The 24,066-nt window shown below is 45.8% G+C and overlaps 1 protein-coding gene across 2 annotated transcripts in view; it reads right to left on the bottom strand.

The window, feature by feature from the left end:
- Window positions 1-305: 305 nt before the first annotated feature.
- DENND1C (DENN domain containing 1C) overlaps window positions 306-24,066 on the bottom strand; it is a 48,792-nt gene continuing 25,031 nt past the window's right edge. The window contains exons 14-23 of one of the 2 annotated variants that reach the window (XM_053371077.1): window positions 20,409-20,534; window positions 19,295-19,396; window positions 18,959-19,046; window positions 17,924-17,964; window positions 15,413-15,484; window positions 12,819-12,875; window positions 8,032-8,169; window positions 5,064-5,119; window positions 1,442-1,664; window positions 306-1,348 (exon numbers count right to left, since the gene is read on the bottom strand). In XM_053371077.1, coding sequence (XP_053227052.1) covers window positions 710-1,348; window positions 1,442-1,664; window positions 5,064-5,119; window positions 8,032-8,169; window positions 12,819-12,875; window positions 15,413-15,484; window positions 17,924-17,964; window positions 18,959-19,046; window positions 19,295-19,396; window positions 20,409-20,534 — 1,542 coding nt within the window. In that variant the 3' untranslated portion in view covers window positions 306-709. The remainder of the gene's footprint in view (window positions 1,349-1,441; window positions 1,665-5,063; window positions 5,120-8,031; window positions 8,170-12,818; window positions 12,876-15,412; window positions 15,485-17,923; window positions 17,965-18,958; window positions 19,047-19,294; window positions 19,397-20,408; window positions 20,535-24,066) is intronic. The other variant, XM_053371079.1, reaches the window with a different exon arrangement.

Below are 24,066 nucleotides of genomic sequence, written 5' to 3'. Positions count from 1 at the left end.
TACCACATCTGGAGCTAAAGTTCCTTGGTTTTATTTATGTTTATTCACATGTGCACCCCCCAAAAAAATTAACTGATGTTGCAGCCACTGAGTGGCAAGCAGTACATGTGTTGAACTACCCCATGATGATAGCTTGTCCTTTTCTAGTTACATACTTTCCCTGATATGGTTTCCATATTGGGAAAAGTTACATGAAGAGCAGTTTCATGTGTTTAGGAGAGGAATGGTGCTAAAGCAGTCTTTCCCCCAGTCCCAGGAATATGAATGTATGTACACACAAACACACACTCACTGCTTTTTTCTTTAAAAATGTTTAGGGGGTACTCTCATTTTCCTACTCATATTGAAATTCTGCCCCTCAATGAGGCCAAACTTAGATTCACAAAGTGTTCAGGGGTATGCGTACCCCCAGAAAAAAAGCACTACTGTCTCCTAGTAGTGAGCAAGGGGCAGCTTACAAGTCAGGCAGCAAGCGAGTCCTATGCACTGGGACTAGGAGGAGAACCCAATTCTGCTTCTAACAATCCCTATTGATGCCCGGAGCGATGGGGTGTTTCCCCCAGTGCCTTTCAAAGCCCAGAGCGGCCTTGTGGCACCAGAGGAGAGGCCTGTAGTGCAGCCTTCAGCCACAGAAGCCACTACTTCACCCCGGAAGTCAAAAAACAGACAGGTGTTCCTCTTCTGAGGCTACAGACTCCTCACTCGCTTTCTAGGCCTCGAATCTTTTCTTCAGCTCTGACACTTTGGCCAAGGGCCGGGAAGTCAAGGAGTATGGTGGTCTAGTGACAGCCCCAAGGGCTGGCACGCCGTGCTTGGTCTTGAAGTCGGTGTCCACATTCACTTTTCTTTGGGACAAAGCCGCAGGTGACTGGATGCTGGAGCAATTGGTTGCTGGTGGCTCTACCTTGGCGGCGGCAATGGCTGGAGTGAGTTTGAGCATCTGGTCAGTTCTAGACTCCTGGCCGGACTCCACCTCAGTGCAGCTTTCAGTTCCATTTTCATTTGCGCTGGAGTTCTCGTGGTCTATATTCCGGGTCCATGCCACTTGCGGCAGCTCATAGCCTGCGGTAACAACTGCTGTCTCCCCTCGCGATGGAACTGCTGACTTCTCAGGGCAAGGAATCTCTTCGGGTTCAGGGGCATCACGGTCCCACTTCTCAAAGCTATTTTCTGCTGCTCTGGTGGACACTAGCAGAGCACTCTGCACATGCTCCTGATCCAGGGAGGCTGGGAGCAGGGTGCCCTCAGACAATGAGTCATCATCATCATCATCATCATCATCATCATCATCATCATCATCCTTTTCCTCAGACAGGGGTTCATGGAGTGTGTTCCTGCTGGGCCTCTGCTACAACAGACAAAGAGACTGAGTTGGAATTTGCTGCTGTCCACGCTTGGCCTCTTTGACAGGTGCACAGAGAGCCAAACTAGGAGGGCTTACCTTAGTATAGAAGTTCCTCTCTTCTAGGTTGCAGAAGTCCAGGCTCCGCGTCCCATAGAGTGGCCGCTGGGCTTGGCTCGGCTCCAGCAAGTTTAGAGTCTCAAAGATTTCACCTAAAAGATCAATCCCACCTGTATCCAGGAAGTCCGGGTGCAGATTTTCAGTTTCTCCAGGCTCCAAAGAACAATCCAGCGAGCTTGAGCTGGAAGAGTGGGAAACTTCCCTAGAAGAATATATGTTTCACATGTGAAATGTGATCAGGAATAAAATGCTATACAGTACATCAGGGGTCAGCAACCTTTTTCAGCCGTGGGCCGGTACACTGTCCCTCAGAGACCATGCGGTGGGCCGGACTATATTTTTTTTGGGGGGAAATGAACGAATTCCTATGCCCCACAAATAACCCAGAGATGCATTTTAAATAAAAGCACACATTCTACTCATGTCAAAACACCAGGGGGACCCCAGAAATAACCCAGAGATGCATTTTAAATAAAAGGACACATTCTACTCATGTAAAAACACGCTGATTCCAGGACAGTCCATGGGCCGGATTTAGAAGGCGATTGGGCCGGATCCAGCCCCTGGGCCTTACGTTGCCCACCCCTGCAGTACATGAAAACAACAATGTTCGAAAGGTCCATGTAAAGTGACATGGGAGATGAGCATGTTCATGCAACACAATGGCCAAGGGAACCAGGCTTATTTGCCCCTCCTTGTATTGTTTCTGGCCCCGCTCAGCAAAATTTTGACTTCTGTAGTTTACGAAGAAAGCAGGAAAGGCAATTCATCCTTGTTTTGAACCTGGCTATGTTCAGTTGTCCCTCTCCCTTGTGAAAGGCAGTAGGTTGGTAGGTGGTTTTGCGTTGTTGTGATCGTTTATAGACTAGCCCCGGGCAGCGCTTGAGCTAAACACTGCTAATTATCACATTACCTGCACGGCAGTCGAGCTGCACCACAGAACAGCTTCCAAATTTATTTTGGGTGTAGGTGACCTGTAAAAGCTTGTTTGGGCCTGCTCTGTTACCCTCTTCCCACATCCATGCTCTCTGCAAAATGCCTGTGGAGCAAAACTCACAGGGACTTCACGAAAACAAAACTCGGCTTGGATGGCCACAGGGCAGGGCTCACCTATCTTTACAGGAGGGGCTGTGCAGCTCCTCCAAGTACGACATTGTCCTGTTTGCTAAGGAATTCAAGAGAAGCCACAGTTGGAAGAGAAGAAGAAGAAGAGTTTGGATTTGAGATCCCGCTTTATCACTACCCTAAGGAGTCTCAAAGCGACTAACATTCTCCTTTCCCTTCCTCCCCCACAACAAACACTCTGTGAGGTGAGTGGGGCTGAGAGACTTCAGAGTAGTGTGACTAGCCCAAGGTCACCCAGCAGCTGCAGGTGGAGGAGCGGGGAAGTGAACCCGGTTCACCAGATTACGAGTCCACCACTCTTAACTACTACACCACACTGGCTATGATCCTGTGGAAGGGGCCATCTCGCTACAGAAAGGCAATGCCCCACTTTGCACTCTGCCTTGTTATAATGCTAATTTTTCACCAGTGGTGTCTATCTGCAAGTTAATCACACCCGCTCTGGTATTAATCAGGGCTCCGTCTATTAATGGGACACAGTTCCTGCTGTCTCTTGCATTGCTGTGGGGTTTTTTTAAAGAGGCATTTCTACATAGGCAGCTCCTGGCACCTTTCCACGCTTTGAAGAGGGCAGATATGTTCTGTCCATTCGATATATCACTATGCACATTAAATACATGCCTCTCCTTAAAAAGAAAAAGAAAAAGAGAATAGTGCTATGGAAATCTGCAGAGATGGTGCTACTACTCTCCTTCCAAAACTTTTCTGTGCTCTCAGATGGCAGGAACCAGTGCATGCTCTGGTTATCTCCCACTTGGACTACTGCAGGCGTGGGCAACCTAAGGCCCAGGGGCTGGATGCGACCCAATCGCCTTCTCAATCCGGCCTGCGGGCGGTCCGGGAATCAGCGTGTTTCTACATGAGTAGAATGTGTCCTTTTATTTGAAATGTATCTCTGGGTTATTTGTGGGGCATAGGAATTCATTCATTATTTTTTTCAAAATATAGTCCGGCCCCCCACAAGATCTGAGGGACGGTGGACCGGCCTACGGCTGAAAAATTTTGCTGACCCCTGGACTACCGCAATGCGCTCTACTTGGGGCTACCTTTGAAGGTGACCAGGAAACTACAACTAATCCAGAATGCAGCAGCTAGACTGGTGACTGGGAGTGGCCGCCGAGACCACATAACACCAGTCTTGAAAGACCTACATTGGCTCCCAATACGTTTCTGGGCACAATTCAAAGTGTTGTGCTGACCTTTAAAGCCCTAAACAGCCTCTGCCCAGTATACCTGAAGGAGCGTCTCCACCCCCATCATTCAACCCAGACACTGAGGTCCAGCTCTGGGGGCCTTCTGGCGGTTCCCTCCCTGTGAGAAGTGAAGTTACAGGGAACCAGGCAGAGGGCCTTCTCGGTAGTGGCACCTGCCCTGTGGAACGCCCTCCCATCTGATGTCAATGAAATAAACAACTATCTAACTTTTAGAAGACATCTGAAGGCAGCCCTGTTTAGGGAAAATTTTAATATTTGATGCATTATTGTATTTTAATATTTTGCTGGAATATTACCCATTCCATTGCCCATGGAAAGCACAACAGAACTATGACTGGCTAATGGCATCTGATGCCCTGTCAACTGCCAAGCAGTTGTCAACCCACATTTTACCTGTGCATTTCCCCATCACTTTCCTTCCTGCATAAAGTTCAATCTGGCACAGCGGAGTGGGTTTCAAATCTACTTTATCTGCACAACTTGAATTTACTAGTATGTGATTTAATCCTACTGGCAAAAGAGCAACAGTCTGCTAGCAGTGAGCTCTGGACCATAAAAGCTTATGTTACAGTTTACTCCTTTTTTAAAAAACAAGGTTTATAAATAAATAAATAAATAAATACGTAAATTCCTCCTCAGAAGCGCGATTCAGAGGGGATGTTCTGTTTGGCTGTCTATTTCAGATTTGAAAATAATGAACCTAGAAGACAAATTAACTAAACAGTAGAACAGTTTTTCCTCAAGGTGCCAGCAGACTCATTCTGTTTTTACCACAAAAAGACGATGGCAGCTTATGATTATTTTTAATCATTTAACAAGACCCAACAAATCCCTCATCCTTGAGTGTTTTTGGAAGAGCAGGTGAGTAAAACCACTGGTCTGTTTGTTTTTTAATCATTTTGGAAATTATTTGTTTAAACATCTGTGGAACTCTGGAGCACAATGACACCCCCAAGAGCAGTGATGGTTTCCCATAGAGATAATTCTCCCATCCCAATAGGTTTACTCAGAACTAGGAAACTTCCTCTGAGCTCAGTGAGACTTGTTCTCAGATTTAAGGGTGCACAGCACTGTAGCCCAAGAGGTTTAGCTGAGCATGGTTTCCCCCCAGTCACAGAACCTAATTCATTGCAGCGAGGCTTGTGTAGGATCATTTTCCAGCAGATTCTGATCCACCTGCTGGGCCAGCCCTGAAACACTCACAGGATGTGGCAAGCAGAGCTGAGAACAGCAAAGAGAGTTTGGCGGTAAGCAGGCCTTACCTTTGTGACTTCAATTCTGTACTGCTGCTCTGTCTTTGAGGTCGCCTGGGGCGAGACTGTGAAGAGAAAGAGAGCACAACATTTATGCTATATGGTAATTTATGGACCTAATAGGTATCTAAAGCCATTTGCACATAACAAAATATGTAATTTTATCAAAGTAATTGTTGAACTGAAATACAATTAAAGAAGAAGTATATTAATAATGCAATACAATTAAGAAGAAGTGAAATAATTATTAAGCTCTAACTTAAAACGATTGGGGGCCCATTCCTTACATCATAGGAGCCTACACAACACAAAACACTGTTGCTGGATGTAGGTTTTATTTTATTTGTTTTTTTATCTTATATTTTGGGAATGTACACCCAGGTTTTTTCTTTTAATTTTTTGGGGTGGCCCTAAGCTATAGCTATAGCTTAGGGATGTGGGTGGCGCTGTGAGTTAAACCACAGAGTCTAGGACTTGCCGATCAGAAGGTTGGCGGTTCGAATCCCCATGACGGTGTGAGCGCCCGTTGCTCGGTCCCTGCTCCTGTCAACCTAGCAGTTCGAAAGCACATCAAAGTGCAAGTAGATAAATAGGTACCACTCTGGCGGGAAGGTAAACGGCGTTTCCGTGCGCTGCTCTGGTTCGCCAGAAGCGGCTTAGTCATGCTGGCCACATGACCTGGAAGCTGTACGCCGGCTCCCTCAGCCAATAAAGCGAGATGAGCGCCGCAACTCCTGAGTTGTCCGCGACTGCACCTAACGGTCAGGGGTCCCTTTACCTTTACCTTTAAGCTATAGCTTGTTTAGCTTATATGTAAATCCGGCACTGGACACACACCTGTAAGGGTTCTGATCCCCTTGTCCAGAACAAAATGTCCTGGTGATTAGAGGCCCTTTCTCCATGATTCAAAACTACATATTCCCCACTCTAGTGTAAGGTGAGGCATGGATTCAGCTGGAGACTCTCAGGACAGCCAGGCTGCTTTCTCCATTAGTAATACTACTACTACTACTACTACTACTACTAATAATTTGTTATTTATACCCCACCCATCTGGCTGGGTTTCCCCAGCCACTCTGGGTGGCTCCCAACAGAATAATAATAATAATAAAGTGATAAAACATCAAACATTAAAAACTTCCCTAAACATTAGGCATCATCCTTGGCAATCCTTAACACTGGATGTGTCTTTACTGCCAACAAACCCGCTTTCAGTCATTCCCTCTCACCAGGGAATTGTTGATCTGCAAGGAGAACTAAGGATCTCCAACAGAGAATATCTGAGCACTCTCAACAAACTACAATTTCCAGTATTCTTTAGCAGAAGACATGGCAATTAAATAGTACACAGTGCCCATATGTGTTGTGCAATTAATTCAGCCAAATTTTCTATCCCGTCTTTCGGCTTTGCATATTGTAACTTATTTTTCGGTACAAATGTGAACTCAACTCTCATGATTACAGTGCTGCTCTCTACATTTGACACAAGAAGCACAGTCACAAGCAGACTTTTGAATGCAAGGGGATATTAGGAGGTAAGACCCACTGAACCTATAAGGGCTTCCTTCTGAATTAACATATTTAGGAGCTAGCCGTACATGGGAGCCTTAAGGTAGCATTTTTTAAAAAATCCTCTGCCCCTATTTCTTTACTTATTTACTCCCAATTTATTTATTCCTTAACTTTTGCATACTGATGCCTTTTGCATATAAATGCATGCAAGCAAGCAAGCAACACATTCACATACAAGCCAGACACAGGCAAAACTTGCAGAACATTTCTATAAACAGTGGGAGCTGCACTACTCTGTTCATTTTCTTATGTTAGAGCATGGGTCAGCAAACTAAGGTCCGCGGGCCGGATCAGGCCCAATTGCCTTCTGGATCCGGCCCATGGACGGTCCAGGAATCGCCGCATGGATCGCCAGCGCGTACGTTCTTTCCCTCTCCCTTACACAGCAGTGGCAGCGGTGGCGACTCCTCCCTCCCTCCCGGCTTCTCCTCGCCCTGCCTAGAGGAGGAAGGGGGCTGGGTTTTGTTTATGATAGTAGCAGCAGCGCTCGAGTGACCACCATTTAAAGCAGCCCCTCTCCAGAGCCCTTTCATGCACTGCTCATCGTGCCGCCGCCGCCAGCCCCTGACGCTGGCAAGACACAGGTAAGCAGCCACCGGGTTCATGGTGCTTTTGCATCATTTTGTTTTTTCAAATATAGTCTGGCCCCCCACAAGGTCTGAGGGACAGTGGACCGGCTCCCTGCTGAAAAAGTTTGCTGACCCCTGTGTTAGAGGTGAGCAACCTGAGCCTGCCAGATATTGCTCGACCATTGGGCCATACTGACTGGGGCTGGTGGGAGTTGGAATTCACAGATTCTGCCTGTTGTGTTGTTGATGCAACTGGCTTGTGACTATCAGACAAGCTGTTGCACTGATCTCCTGCAGAGGGACATCCGTGACTCCACATTTGCACAGAGTGCATGCAAGCAAGTGTTAAGGCTGCCCATTTGCACCAATGCAGATACAGTGGTACCTTGGGTTAAGTACTTAATTCATTCTGGGGGTCCGTTCTTAACCTGAAACTGTTCTTAACCTGAGGCACCACTTTAGCTAATGGGGCCTCCCACTGCTGACGTGCGATTTCTGTTCATGCTGAAGCAAAGTTCTTAACCTGAGGTACTATTTCTGGGTTAGCGGAGTCTGTAACCTGAAGTGTCTGTAACCTGAAACGTCTGTAACCCAAGGTACCATTGTACACTCTTGGGGAAATCCTCTTCCGGGTGCCCCTGACCCGGTTCCTCTTCTTTTCCTCACATGTTGTTTTAGGTGAGGGATAGGGAAACTATGACCTTTCAAGATTCCCAGTTCCCATCAGCTCCTGTCAACTGCCAGGGATGATGGAAGCTACAGTCCAACACTATCTCAGGGTGGTGGCGGCGGTGCAGGCTCCCCACCCATTTTCAATTACTAATTTCCCCCCTTACCTTCCCAAAGTGCTGGGTGATGGGCAACCGGCTTTGCAAGCTTTCAGACTGCCTATTCCTGGTGGGCATGATGGGGTCGGAGATAAAGTCACAGTTCGAGGAATGTCCTCGCTGTCGACGAGGGCCTGTACTGGAATCCTAGAGAGGACAAGATTATTCTGAGCATAAGCTTTGCTTCCCATCCTGACCAGAACCCAGAATGCACTGAGTGTGCTCCCAATTATATATTTGAATTTGAATTATACAACATCATAGGGCAGTGGGTGATTGCAGTGCCGGATTTACATATAAGCTAAACAAACTATAGCTTAGGGCCTCACTCTCTTGGGGCCCCCAAAAAATTTAAAGGAAAAAGAAACTGGATGTACATTTCCAAAATATAAGATAATAAACAAATAAAATAAAACCTACGTACAGCAACAGTGTTTTGTGTTGTGTAGGCTCCTATGATGTAAGTCATGGGCCCAGCCTGTTCCCTAAAATATCACTGGTTTGCTCATTTCTATAGATAGTGTGTGCCTACATTCTAATTACTTTGATAAAATACATATTTTGTTATGTGTAAATGGCTTTAGATACCTATTAGGTCCACAAATTACCATATAGCATATATTCAATGCAAAAAACAGTCATGGCCCCCGCCTGATAGCCTGCTCCCTAAAATATCACTGGTTTGCTCATTTCTATATATAGGGTGCCTACATTCTGCTATTTATAATTATTAGTAGTTTGCATCATATATTTACACCTATTATTATTTCATGGTATAGCAAATTTCTAGAGACTAGATTATGAGTCTTTGTAAATTATGTTTCTAAAGGAACTTCTGTTATTGCCAAATGCCAATGTGTTTGCAGTTTGTTATGAATAAAAAATCATTTTAAGTTAGAGCTTAATAATGATTTCACTATTAATAGACTTCTTCTTAATTCAGTTCAACAATTACTTTGACAAAATTCATATTTTGTTATGTGCAAATGGCTTTAGAAACCCATTAGGTCCATAAATTACCATGTAGCATATATTCAACACAAAAAACAGCGACAATTTGTTGTTGACAAAGGACAGCTGGACATATAAAGTGCCCCATTACCTTTAGTAGCTTAGGGCCTCATCCAACCTAAATCCGGCCCTGATCCAGACCACACACCAGCTAGCTTGTCAAAGAAGAAGCTAACTGGAGAGGCTGCAATAGTTAGGGTTGCCATATGTCCGGAATTTCTCGGACGTATCTGGAATACTGCAGTCAGAAGCGACGTCCGGGCAGAAATTGCTAAAAATGTCCAGGAAAATCCGGATGTATGGCAACCCATGTCGGCAGTGTCATTTTGGGCAATTTACCTTAAAAATAACAATGGAGCTAGGACAAATCTGAGGAGCTGAAGGACCCCTTTAACGATCCTCCTCCAGCCTCAGCAGTTTTTTGTCTTTTTGTTTTTGTACTATCGGTCACTCGATGTTTTAAATCCCCTGTTGCTTCTGTTATCTCTTTTCTTTTTCTTTTTCTTTTCTTTTTTCCCCCCTTTAAGTATTTGCCCAGGACGATATCTACCTTTACCTCCCCACCCCCATTTTATGTTGTTATTTCTATGTATATCATGCTATGGCCACACGGCTAATGCAATGCAATAAAATCTATTGATACCTTAAAAATAGCTCAAAAACTTCATTTGAACAGCCTTGTGTATAAAGAAGAATTTGGATTTGATATCCTGCTTTATCACTACCCGAAGGAGTCTCAAAGCGGTTAACATTCTCCTTTCCCTTCCTCCCCCACAACAAACACTCTGTGAGGTGAGTGAGGCTGAGAGACTTCAGAGAGAAGTGTGACTAGCCCAAGGTCACCCAGCAGCTGCATGTGGAGGAGCAGGGCAAGCGAACCCAGTTCACCAGATTACGAGTCCACTGCTCTTAACCACTACACCACCCTGGCTCCCCTTCTGGCAGAGGGTATTTACAGAAATAAGCTATATTACAGGTCAATATATGGAATGTACCCCGAGTTTAAGATTGTTAACTGTTTTTAAAGAAGGGCAATTGGACCTTGGTTACTTTGCTTTGAGTAGCAGCATGTCTACTAGCAGCACAGAATTGGAACGGAATTATAAAATTATTTGGCATGGCATAGAGAAAATTATGGCATGGCATAGAGAAAGTGGATAGAGAAAAGTATCTTCCCTGCCCCTGGCAACATAGTATTGGAAGATTCAGGACACATAAAAGATAATAATAATAATAATAATAATATTTATTATTATACCTCGCCCATCTGGCTGGGTTTTCCCAGCCACTCTGGGCGACTCCCAACCAAAAATTAAAAGCACAATACAGCATTAAACATTAAAAACATCCCTAAACAGGGCTGCCTTCAAGTGTCTTTTAAAAGATAGTTGCTTATTGCCTTGACATCTGAGGGGAGGGCGTTCCAGAAGGCGGGCGCCACTACTGAGAAGGCCCTGTGCCTGGTTCCCTGTAACCTCACTTCTCACAAGGCCCTTGGCGCTGGACCTCAGTGTCCGGGCTGGACGATGGGGGTGGAGACGCTCCTTCAGGTATACAGGACCACGGCCGCTTAGTACTTATCACGCAGCACTTAGTCAGGGATGTACAAAGGGGGAGGCAGGCCGCCCTGGGCATCACTTGGGGGGTGACAAGATGACCCACTGCCCCCCCAGCTGTAGAGTGGATGAGTGCGCACACACCGTTAGTATGGGCGCCGCTTCTGTGGCTCCGTACGGGCTGCCGCTCTCTCACGCCGTCTGTATGGGCGTCCATAAGGCTGCCTCTCATGCGCCATCAGGCGTGTTAAGTTGTGGGCGAACATATCAGACGACACAGCGATTCTTCAAACAGCTCTTGTTTATTCACAGACCAGAACAGAACTGAACTGACGGGCTCAGCCAGCCTGCTTAGATAGAGCTCCACTACAACGCAACAGTAACAGCTTTCTGAACCTATCCAATTACTGAACATCACTTTCAATTCCTTATTTGCATATGTGGACCTGAGTGAAAACTATCTACAGTATCCCCCTGCTGGCCCAGGGTGAGAACTTCAGTACATAACAGAGCGGTTCGTCTCATAACAGAGAGGGTTCCTCTGCCACTGTGCATAGTTAATCTATGGAACTCCCACAGGAGGCAGTGATGGTTACCCACCCCAATGGCTTTCAAAGAGGATTAGACAAATTCCTGGAGGTGAGGGCTATCGATGACTACCAGTCATGATGACTATGTTATGCCTCTACAGTTGGAGGCGTTAATGCTGCTGAACATCAGTTGCTGGAAACCACAAGAAGGGAGAGTGTTGTTCTTATTGCGCTTGCGGGTTTCCAACAAACACCTGGCTGGCCAAGGTGAAAACATGGTGCTAGACTAGGTAGAGCATCGGCCTGATCCAATAGGCTGTTCTTCTGTTCGTAAAACATTCAATCATATTTAAAAACAATTTTCACCCAGGTGTTGGAAAAGGTTATTTATGTATGCCACAATGCGGCTCGTGTTTTGTTAGCCCAAAAATGGAAAACAAGAGAAGTCCCAACTAAATAAGATTGGCAACTTAAATTGATGGAATATGCTTAGCTTGCAGACCTAACAAATAGAACAAGAGAACAAAAAGAACATAGGTTTAAAGAAGATTAGAAAGTGTTTATTGAATATATGGGGGAAATTGTGTTTATTTGAAAACGTGGGCAGCATTAAGATAAATTCCACAGTGTAAATAAGTTTTGATGGATGTAATAATAGAATACTATATGGTTCAGTTTATATAAAATACAAAGGGATTTATGTTGTGCAAAATGAACCATGGAAAGAGAGGAAGGGAAGTCAATGACCCTAAATTTTTGAATTTTATTGATATTGATGCTGCATTTTATGCTGTATTCTATGCTGTTTTATGGGACGCGAGTGGCGCTGTGGGTAAAACCACAGAGCCTAGGACTTGCCGATCGTCAATTCAGAGATTTTTACATTTTTATAACATGCAGAGAATAGCATGTGTTAATAAAAATCAGAAAGAGGAACTGAGGGAAGTTGTAGGGGGGAGGGAGGGGTATGAAGGAGAGATGGGAGGGAGGGAAATTGGGGGGAAATATGGTAATTGTTAGGGGACGCAGGTGGCACTGTGGGTAAAAGCCTCAGCGCCTAGGGCTTGCCGATCGAAAGGTTGGCGGTTCGAATCCCCGTGGCGGGGTGCGCTCCCGCTGCTCGGTCCCAGCGCCTGCCAACCTAGCAGTTCGAAAGCACCCCCGGGTGCAAGTAGATAAATAGGGACCGCTTACTGGTGGGAAGGTAAATGGCGCTTCCGTGTGCTGCGCTGGCTCGCCAGATGCAGCTTTGTCACGCTGGCCACGTGACCCGGAAGTGTCTGCGGACAGCGCTGGCCCCCGGCCTCTTGAGCGAGATGGGCGCGCAACCCCAGAGTCGGACACGACTGGCCCATACGGGCAGGGGTACCTTTACCTTTACCTTATGCTGTTTTATGCTGTTTTCAAGTTGCATTTTAATCAATGTTTTAATTTTTTTGCTGTTAGCCGCCCTGAGCCCAGTTTTTAAACTGGGAAGGTATAAATAAAAAAAATTATTATTATTATTATTATTATTGATATTTTAAGGTTGTTTAAGTGAATATTCTAACATGTAAAACAGAAATTTAATAAAAAAATTAATCTCTAAAAGCAATTTTCAATTGGGTTTTAAACAAATGCAAAAACAAGAGCCACTGAACACTCATCCAGCAGTATATTACCTTTAATCATTTTAAGGAAGAAGTCTGGAGTGGCTTACCTTTTCCATCAGACGGCTTCGCATATTCTTCAGCCGCATTTTGGCATGGCCTTTGGCCTAGACAGAACATGGAGTGGTTGTGAGGGGATATGCAGCACTCCAAACAGAGGGTTTGGGCCAAAGCTAGTCTTTCTCAGAGGAGACCCACTGACAGGGCTGGCCTGCCCATGAGAAGGGCTGAGGTAGCCACCATCTTGTGCCAGAATCCCATGGGGCAGGGCCCCCACAGGCCCCCTGCCTACCCTTGCAGAAGTGAGGAGAAATGATGGCAGCAGATTCCAGTGAGATTGGGATGACCCTGGAAAGCAGGACTCCAGCGCAGGGGCAGTGTTAGGGGGCGGCTGCACCTTCCTGTTTCGCCTACTGTCCCTGCCCATTGACAATAATAGACACAACTAACTCAAGGTTCTACTCTGAGTAGAACTTAGTTCAATACTTCCCAGAATTTCAAGGACAAAGAAAATAGATCAGTCGATTGAAATGTGTAGCTTCTCAAAGCTGCACACACACACAGGATGAGCATGAGGTTTAGGGTGTAAAAAAAGAGCCATTTTGTGCAGTCTTCAGCATTGCATCCAAGTAGTTGGAATTTGCAAAACCCTCATTGCAACTACAGTCTTACCTTGGTTTTTGAACAGCTTAGTTCTCGAACATTTTGGCTCCTGAACACCGCAAACCCAGAAGTGACTGTTCCGGTTTGTGAACTATTTTGGGAAGCCGAACGTCCGATGGGGGCTTCCGATTGGCTGCAGGAGCTTCCTGCAGCCAATCAGAAGCCGCACTTTGGTTTCCGAACATTTTGGAAGTTGAACGGACTTCCGGAATGGATTCCGTTTGACTTCCAAGGTACGGCTGTACTTAAAAGCACATTCAAAGCACATTCTTTCCCTGAAAGAATTCTGGGCAACGTAGTTTGTTAAGGATTGCTGGGAACTGAGGGGATGTTCATCAAATTTGCAGGTGACACCAAACTGGGTAGCTAATGCTGCAGAAGACACAACCAGGATTAAAATAACCTTAACAGACTGGAGAACTGGGACAAAACAAACAGAATGAAATTCAATAGGGTTCATAAGGTTCTACACTGAGGAAGAACCAGATGCACAAATATAAGATGGGGAACCTGGATTACTAGCAGTGCAGGTGACAAATCTGGGGTCTTGTGGACCACAAGCTTTAACATGAGTCAACAGTGTGATGCGGTAGCAAAAGAAAGCTAATGCTGTTCTAGGCTGCATCAACAGAAGTCTAGCGTCCAGATCAAGGGAAGTAATAGTATCACTCTACTCTGCCTTGGTCAGACAACACCTGGAGTCTTGTGTCCCGTTCTAGGTGCCACAATTTAAGAAGGATATTGACAACCTGGAACGTGTGCAGAGGAGGGCAACTAAGATGATCAAGGGTCTGGAAACTAATCCTTATGAGGAACAGTTGAGGGAGTTGGGGATGTTTACCCTAGAAAAGAGGGGATATGATAGCCATCTTCAAATATCTAACGGGCTTTCACATGAGTTGCAGGAATTTATGTATAGGTTGGGGGGTTTGCCCCTCCAGCAGATATCATGCACATGCAGCCCACTACCAAAATCAGCACAATCACTTTTGTGACTTTTGTGATTTGTCCCCACAAAACATTGCATCACAGTTTCTTCCTATCTATTCAAAGGGCCTCTGCTGCACAATACCAAATGTAACAATTCACTGATAAATGTTCCTATCTACTGGCTCACAGGGAAAACTTCAGAAATTCATATAGACATGTGAGCTCAGCTACTCAGCAGCCCCTCTGCCTGAGTGATAATCCCTGGCATCCTGATACCTGAGTGCCAGGCAGGTAGCCATTCCAGAAATAACAAACCCAGATGACGACAAAAGGGTGTGATTAACTTGGCTGGGAAACAGGGAAATGTAAATATCTTTTTTTGTTACACTTGATGGGTGTTTGGTGGAGGGCAAGGGGAACCATGGGGCAGGGTCCAGGATGCTCAGATTACTGCCACCAGACCTCCCCTTTCATGATGTAACCGTGATGTATGAGTGATGTAGTTTGGGGGGGTGTAACATGGAGATTAGCAGCTAATAGAAGTTTGGGGGCTCTTTTGTTTGGGGCTTCCATCTTGTCCCACCTTGTGGCAGATGGGAGTCCTGTTGCGACAGTCTTCAATAAAGACCAAACCTACTGGCTGCTGTTTTGCTCTGGTATTCCTGGCTGGTGTCCTTGTTTTTTGTCCAAGGGAGCCCTCAGATTTCTCTGTTAACACATGGAGGATGGAGCAAGCTTGTTTTCTCTTGCTCTGGAGGCTAGGACCCGAACCAATGGCATTAAGTTGAAAGAAAGGAGATTCTGACTAAATACTGTATCAGGAAAAACTTTCTGACAGTAAGAGCTGTTCAACAGTAGAACGGACTCCCTCGAGAGGTTGTGGTTAAAAATCTGCTTAAAAATCTTCCTTGGAGATTTTTAAGCAGAGATTGGATGGCCCTCTGTCATGGATGCTTGAGTTGAGATTCCTGCATTGCAGGAACCAGGTGACCCTTCGGGTCTTTTCTAACTCTACAAGTATGTGATTCTATGAAGAAAAAAAATGCCTTACATATTGATATGCATTCCTGACAGCTGGATTGGCCTTGTTTTTCACGGTACTTATCAGGGCTCCTCCACCTTTCTAAGGAGAGAGAGAGAGAGAGGTGAAGCTTAGGCACACATCTATTCGGAACAACACGCTCAAAAGACACTAGTGGGCAAGAATGCTATGCAAGGGAGCTTGATTTAATTCCTGGCCATTGGGACAATCATTTGATGTGCAGGGAGGAAGCAAGTCCGCTGCCCTGTGTGTGTCGGCTTGTGCAGACTACAGTCCATAAAAGCTGATTCATTAAATTTGTTACAGTCTTTAAGGTGCCACAAGACTTTTTGCTGCCACACACCACAGCAGCTACTTCTCTGGACATCATCTTTGTTACAATCCTTAAAAGCAAAAGTCTCGAAGATAACAGAAACCACTGGGTTAAAGCTGACCAAAAGTCCAGAGGTAGCATTATTATCAATTTACCATGGGGTGGAAGTTGTGCAGGCTGTGAAGGACTTGCTCACAAATTTATTGACAGCTGTACGAATTATGATAGCTAGGAAGTGGAAGGGGCAAGCAGAATATAAAATGGAAGACGTGTGGGATATAGCTAGTCATGATAAATTAACATGTGCCATTAAGGTAAGACGGGGAATATGCAGGAGAAAGGATTTCGAGGAGATGTGGAGAGTGTTTGTAGAATTTGTACTGTTAAAATGGAAAGGGGTCAAACCATCGCAAGAGGTGTTGAAATTTTTGGAGGTTGGATAGTTACAATGGAATGGTCTCAGTGGTGGGGTGCACATTTTTATTCTTATTTATTTATGATTATTACTTTGTCAAAATAATAACAAAAACAAAAACAGCAAGAATCTTGCAAAGTAGGTCACTACTATTACCTCCATACTGCAGATCGGGGTGTGTGCGTGCTGATGTTGAGAGAGAGATTCATGCTCTGACTCTTAGCTATTAAATTTTACCAGTGCACATCAAGGACCAAAACACAGAGCTCGGAGAATCCAGGAGGCCTGTGTTCACCCTGCCCTGCCTGGTGGACTGGCAGAATCGCACCACCACTTTCTCGGCTCCAGACCCTGCTCCAACTGCGATTCCCTGTGGCCAGCCCCCTCTCCCGTGCAATGGTCAGATCCTGACCTCTCCTACTCTGCTACACTTAATGGTGGCTCATGGTTGGGTGAATTCTACTCATTGCATGGGACGCGGGTGGCGCTGTGGTCTAAACCACTGAGCCTCTTGGGCTTTCCGATCGGAAGGTTGGAGGCTCGAATCTGCACCATGGGATGAGCTCCCGTTCCTCTGTCCCAGCTCCTGCCAACCTAGCGGTTTGAAAGCACGCCAGTGCAAGTAGATAAATAGGTACGGCTGCAGCAGGAAGGTAAACGGCATTTCCGTGCACTCTGGGTTCCATCACAGTGTTCTATTGCGCCAGAAGCAGTTTAGTCCTGCTGGCCACATGACCCAGAAATATGTCTGTGGACAAACACCGGCTCCCTCGGCCTGAAAGTGAGATGAGCGCCACACCCCAGAGTCGCCTTCGACTGGACTGAACCGTCCAGGGGTCCTTTACCTTTTTTTTACTCACTCACTGCAAGGTCAAGGGACCCAGACATCTAGAGCTGGGCTTGGATCTGGAAGACAAGGGTTCAAGTCCCACAACTGCCACAAGCGGCCTTGGCCAAACCCCTTTCTTAGGTTTTCTTCCTCAACAGCACAAGCATGTTTATGGCCATACTGTTAATAATCACAGCAAAATTTATTTGTAGCCTCTCTCAAGATAAAAATACAAAACCAAACCTCCCTGAAGTCAAGTCACATTTTTAAAAGGATGAGAATAAAAGGTGCTGAAGAGCTTTACATGTTTGTGTAGTATTATCCTGAGTTGAATGTTATTTATCACTGTTTTGGTTCCATTGTTATTCTATCTTTATTTATTCCTAGTGTAGTCTTTCACGAGGGACGTGGGTGGCGCTGTGGGTTAAACCACAGAACCTAGGACTTGCCAATCAGAAGGTCAGCGGTTCAAATCCCCGCAACGGGGTGAGCTCCCGTTGCTCGGTCCCTGCTCCTGCCAACCTAGCAGTTCGAAAGCACCTCAAAGTGCAAGTAGATAAATAGGTACCGCTCCGGCGGGAAGGTAAATGGCGTTTCCGTGTGCTGCTCTGGTTCACCAGAAGCGGCTTAGTCATGCTGGCCACATGACCTGGAAGCTGTACGCCGGCTCCCTTGGCCAATAAAGCGAGATGAGCACCGCAACCCCAGAGTCGGTCATGACTGGACCTAATGGTCAGGGGTCCCTTTACCTTTACCTTTAGTCTTTCACGATACTTTATGGTGGATGCATTTTTAATCAAACGTCCTAATTTTATAATTTCATGCTTATATTATGTATGCTGCTTTCTGGGGGCTTGTCCCTAAAAGACAGCCTAGAAAAGACCTCAGTGCAAACAAAACAAGTAGCTGTGAGAAAAAGAGATAACAGGGTAAAACAAGATGGATGGAGTTTCATTCATTTACCTTTAGGTTCTCCACCCATAGCTGATAGGAATGCATGCTACCTGGGGAGGGAAGAGAGTACAGGTGAGTGTCCCTGAGGGGATTGACTTTGCCTTCACAGAGATTTGAACTGTATATTCAGAGTAACTTCTTATATCTGCCCATCAGTGTACAAAGGACCCACATTCTGTGAAGAACTGGACGCAGAAGGTAGCTCTGAACACATTCCCTACACAAAAAGGCTCCTAAATGTAGGGGGAAATGTGTGGGTAGGTACTGGTGTGGAAACGGCATGGGATTCCCACAAACTGATCTACTTACTTATTTTATTGAAATTCTATGCCGCTTGAAGGGGGGGGAAAACCTCAAAGCAGTTTCCAAAAAAAAGATAAAACAATATACTTATCGCTAAAAATGTTCGACCGTAATTTAAAACACACAGAAGATTAAAAATAGGGTTGCCATATTTCAAAAAGTTGTTCAGCTTTCTTTGGAAAATTGTTGAGCTTTTTTGGGGGGGGGCCAAGTTGTTGAGCTTTCCCTGGCCGGCAGGGAGGGAGGGAGAGGACCTGCTTCCTTTGGAGTTTAAGGGACATCATTTAAGGGACATTTAAGGGACATCCATCAATAAGGGACAGCAGCGGGACATGGCACTGGAATAAGGGACTGTCCCTTCAAATAAGGGACACTTGACAGCTATGTATATCATTGGAAAGTGTTGCTAACCACACCTTCCCTAAGGCTGTATCCAATCAAGTTACACTCATGGGAGACCCACAGACATTAATGGACCTAAGTGAGTCATGTCCATTGCTTTCTATGAGTCTACTCTATGTCAGAGTAACTGGTTACTAATGTGGAAGCATCCTACAATCTCAGGAGTCTCCCAGTAGATTCTTGCTGAGACTTTGTTGTTGTCAAAGCTTCACCTTCACCCCACAAAGGGAGGGGTGTTGAGGAGGCCATACGACCTAGGGCTGTGGCTTGGTGGATCGCTGGCGGATCCGTTTCCATGTTATCAGCCGAAGAGCAAAAACAAGGGAGGTTCTGTCCTACCTGGGGACAGGCTTCTGTTGATCTCCTGCTCAAAGAGGTCAGAGAAGTCTTCCCCTGCGTTCAGCTTCTCCAGGCGGTCATCTACGAACTGGTGGAGTTGAGGTTGGGTGCAGCGTTGGGGAGAGAAACAAAAGAAGTCATTAGAAAATATGCGGGAAGAAGTCATCTTCCATGGGAGAAGGAAGCACGCACAGCGTCAGCAACCGGTACGCACAAAGGAAGAGGAGAACAGTCAAATGCCTTTTGCCTGGCGATTTGATAGCGGTGCTCAAATTGTGGAAGAGCATCTTGTTTGGAAGACCTGCTTGGGTTTCTCCATCAGCCATCAGCCCATACCTGCTTGAAGAGCTGCAGGTGCACGGCCCGCTGGAGGAAAGCCTGCATGGCACTGGAGCCTTGTTGCAAGAAGGTGTCTTTGCAGAAGGAGATGGGCTCTCCCTGCAGAGAGAAGAGAGAAAAGTTGGGAGGTAATAGTCAGTGTGGCTGGAGGGTGGAGGGTGGGAGAGAGAGACCCTTGCAAGCAATATAGGTTAAGGTTACCAGATTTTTTTCAATGAATCTGCGGACACTTTAATTAATTAATTAAATAATACACGTTCGGGACTTTGATGCTGCAGCTATGGTGGTGGCAGAGGGGCTGCCGCCACCTTGACCTCAACCACCACGTTTCCCCTTCCTCCGAGGCTTCTATCTTCTTTCTCTATGAGCCTGGGCAGCCCCTGAGTTGTTGGTTCTTCAGTGGTGGTGGTGGGGAAGCGGTGTGCGGTGGGTCAGGCATGGAAGGCAGAGAAGGAGGGCTGAGAGTGGCAGCGGCGAGGCTCGGGCAGCACGATGCCTCCCTTCCCATCGGAGCAGCCCCAATCCCATTCCTACTTGCATGCAAGCAGGAGGGGGCTGGGATCCCTCAGTTGGGAAGAGAGGCTTCCCGTTGCCAAACTGAGAGATCCCTGCCCTGTCCTGTGAAGCCTCCCTTCACAGCTGAGAGATGCCCACCCCTCTCCTGCTTGCACGCAAGTAGGAGTTGAGAGGCTGCTCCAATAGGCAGCATTAAGCCTCCACTCGCAGCTTAGTTGCTGGGGTCAGGAAGGTGGAGGCAGCCCGGAAGCTGCATCTTAGAGCCCCTGCACCACCATCATATGGGGACTTCTGAGCAGCTCCTGAAGCCAGGCAGAGCCAACTGCTCCGGGCTGCTGAGACTGCCACTGTTGCGTTTCCCAGGGACATTAGATAAAATCCGCGGACATTCTGGGGATGGAATTTGTCCGGGGACTTATTCGCAAATCCGGGGACTGTCCCTGGGAAACAGGGACGTCTGGTAACCCTAATATAGGTATGTATAGTAAGTGTTCACATGGGATAAGGAGAAGTTGCTTCCAGGCAGCCTGCTTACTGAGCATTCATCATGATTTCTTTGCACAAACTTTGAACCAAGAGGAGCCCAGCTACTCACCGGGTTGCAAACGAGAGCCTCGCGGTAGCTGCCAAACAGCAGTGCCTGTGCCCTAAGGAAAGCTCGGGCGACTCCATCCCCAGTAGTCGCCGTCTGTTTCTTCAACTGGAACTTCAACAGAGAGACCTGTGCGGGGAGAGGAGGAGGGTTACAGGCTCTTCTTTGACCAGGGGGTCCTTCCACAAATCGCAAGAGGGTGTCTCAACCACAATTTGTACCCAGAAGTCCCAACCAAGTGCCAGGGCCCTGTCATATGTCCCACTGCCATAGGGTTGCCATATTTCAAAAAGTAAGAAGAAGAAGAAGTCCCAGCAAAGGAAGAATGGATACAAAAACTTATGGAATATGCAGAAATGGCGAAACTTACCAGAAGAATTAAGAAATCAAACTTTTTTTAAAATAAAAGAATGGAAATGGTTTATGGAATGTTTACAGATAAATTGCAAACAGATAAAAACACTAACAGGATTATTGTAATAACCTGCAGTTACATAAGGGTATATATTTAAAGAAGATAAAAAGATGAGTAAATTAAGTGAATTTGGATCTGCAGAAGATATTAAAAATAAATTTAAGGAATTGCAGGAAGAGGGGGAAGGAAGTCAAGTTTTAAAATGTCAAGAGGGTTGTAAAATCCTTTCCATTGGGAGGAATGCAGGGCAGGGCCTTTTCTGTGGCAGCACCCTGGTCACAGAATTCTCTCCCTTGGGAGGTTGGTTTGGGGAGGTCAGGTAGGCCACAACCTTGATAGCTTTTCTGTAGGCAGTAAAAAAACACTGTTTCACTAATTGGCTCTTCGTGGTTTTAAGATTGAAGAATTTAACTCTGGGACAAAAGAAGCTGTATCAGATTGGTCCAATTTCCAGAAACCACAGGAAGGGAAGTGTGTTTTTGTGCTCAGCACCTGTTTGTGGGCTTTCTGTGGGTCTGTGGCTGGCCAGTGTGAGAACAGCATGCTGGACAATTGTTCCTGTTATAGGTAAAGGTAAAGGGACCCCTGACCATTAGGTCCAGTCATGGCCGACTCTGGGGTTGCGGCGCTCGTCTCGCTTTATTGGCCGAGGGAGCCAGCATACAGCTTCCGGGTCATGTGGCCAGCATGACTAAGCCGCTTCTCGCGAACCAGAGCAGCGCACAGAAATGCCGTTTACCTTCCCGTCGGAGCAGTACCTATTTATCTACTTGCGCTGGTGTGCTTTCGAACTGCTAGGTTGGCAGGAGCAGGGACTGAGCAACGGGAGCTCACCCCGTCGCGGGGATTCGAACCGCCGACCTTTTGATCGGCAAGTCCTAGGCTCTGTGGTTTAACCCACAGTGCCACCCGCATCCCTCGTTCCTGTTATACCTAATTGCAAATTCAAATGTATCCCTATTGTGTTTTATGACTTCCTTGATATTGTATGTGGGCTGGAACTGGTCTGTGACCGAAATAATAAAATTCAGCATGCTGGACTAGAGCCACTGGCTAGCAGCAGCTCTCCAGAATTTCGGACAACGTTCTCTCCCAGCCCGACCTGGAGATGCTGGGGATTATACAAAGCATGTGCCTTACCAATCTGCTGTTCTTGGTTTCTAATGCTTCATTTTAATTTGACTGTTTTTGTGTGTGTGATATAACCTGAAAACAGTCTTGGGACCCTTTGTTAGGGTAAAGGTAAAGGTAAAGGGACCCCTGACAATTAAGTCCAGTTGCGACTGGCTCTGGGGTTGTGGTGCTCATCTCACTTTACAGACCGAGGGAGCTGGCGTTAGTCCACTTCCACAGACAGTTTTTCCAGGTCATGTAGCCAGCATGACTAAGCCGCTTCTGGTGAAGCCAGAGCAGCGCACGGAAATGCCGTTTACCTTCCCACTGGAGCGGTACCTATTTATCTACTTGCACTGGTGTGCTTTTGAACTGCTAGGTTGGCAGGAGCTGGGACTGAACAACGGGAGCTCATCCCGTTGCGGGGCCTCGAACCGCGACCTTCCAATCAGCAAGTCCAAATGGCACAGTGGTTTAAACCACAGCGCCACACGCGTCCCTTAGGACGGCATAGAAGGCGGTATAAAAACGCTTTTATAAATTCAAAAAGAAATATCCTATCCCCCATGACAATGGTAGGTCTGTGATTTTGGGTGACATAGACAAAATGGAAGTTGTGGCACTGTTGGGATCGTGGGATATTTGGCAGTCTTGTGTGCCAGCATGTCACTTTCTGGTTAGCATTTCATAGTGTTTTATTTTCTACCTTTCTCAAGGTGGAAATGACATAAATGAGAAGAGACACAACTAAAAACACACCAGTTCCATGTAAATATTTTGCCCTATTAAAAACAGTGTTGAATTTGAAAACTTAAAACCACTCTTCTGCTGATCAGCTACATTGGGAGACTCCAAAATTTAAGAAAGGGAGAGAAAAATGTATATTGCCTCATCTTTCCAACCATTCATAATTTTCTAAACTTCTGGCGTGTTCCTTCTTGCATATATTCCCCCCTCCTACCTAAACTAAAGACAAACAAAAACTTTAGTCTTTCTTCGTATGAAAGTACACCATACATATGTAATTTTACTTTCTTTTTCTATTCCTTTATCCCACTTGACAATATTTTTTATGAGACGAACACCCAAAAGCTGTACATGCGGCTACACCATAGAATTATGTAATGGCATTTTTGCTTTCTGTTCTCTTTTATCTGAAGGGAGAGGCCACACACACACATAAAATGAGCTGAAATTCTGTTGATGCCAAATTAGTCATTGCACTGGAGGATGTGATATCAGTTGCATGCAGACAGCAGGTTCAAAAATAGACACTCTCTCAATTTATTTAGGGCGAGATTAAAATAAGTTGTGTGCACAGAACAAGGTCCACTCAGGGTTCTCCAAATCTTCTCTGGAGAGTTGGGAAACCCCCAGAACAGCTTTAGGGGGCATACAGGGGAGGCGAGAGGGAGAAATTCCCCCTGTGCAGGCAGACCTCATTTCCCATGTTCATACTCCATGTAGCACTATGTTGAATGCCAGCCCACAATGGTATTCAATTTAGTATTAGAATAGACCAGCTGACATTTATGAACATCACTAAAGGTTTATCCACATTTCCTCTCGTCCTGTCACTTCCCTTAGGGAAAACTGCTCTTTTGCGCTCAATCAGAGCAAACAGCAATTTGGGTTTTTCATGGATTGCCATTTGTTCCAATTTAGAGCTAAAGAGCAGGTAGTCCCTGGGAAAGGATCAGGGCAAGGAGAGTCATGTTTTCTAGGCACATGACAATCATAAGTGTGGACGAGTCTTAAGTTAGGCCCATTGATTTTAATAAGTGTATTTTTTGTAAAAGCCACTGTATGGGAGTTACGTGGCAGTCATTAGGAGTTTATGACCTTCATCTGTATGGAACGTATCTGAGAAAGCTCAAAACCTGAACTGTTTTTATGAATCGTATTTGGAAGTTAGAGAGTTAAGGAACATTACTAGGCAAAAAAATGAACTCTCTCTCAAATAGCTCAACTCCCTCTATCAGAACATAGAAGAAAACGGCAATTTTCACACATTGGCAGAATATCCCAAGAGTTTATGCAGGGCCATTTCCCATCTTCCAGGTCTGCTAATACATTTTCAGCTGATATATTTTCAGAAAAGAAGATGGGGCAGCAATGAATCAGTTGCTTTAA

The sequence above is a fragment of the Podarcis raffonei genome, chromosome 17, assembly GCF_027172205.1.
Source record: "Podarcis raffonei isolate rPodRaf1 chromosome 17, rPodRaf1.pri, whole genome shotgun sequence".
NCBI lineage: Eukaryota > Metazoa > Chordata > Lepidosauria > Squamata > Lacertidae > Podarcis > Podarcis raffonei.
This window is presented reverse-complemented; position numbering and strand designations above follow the sequence as displayed.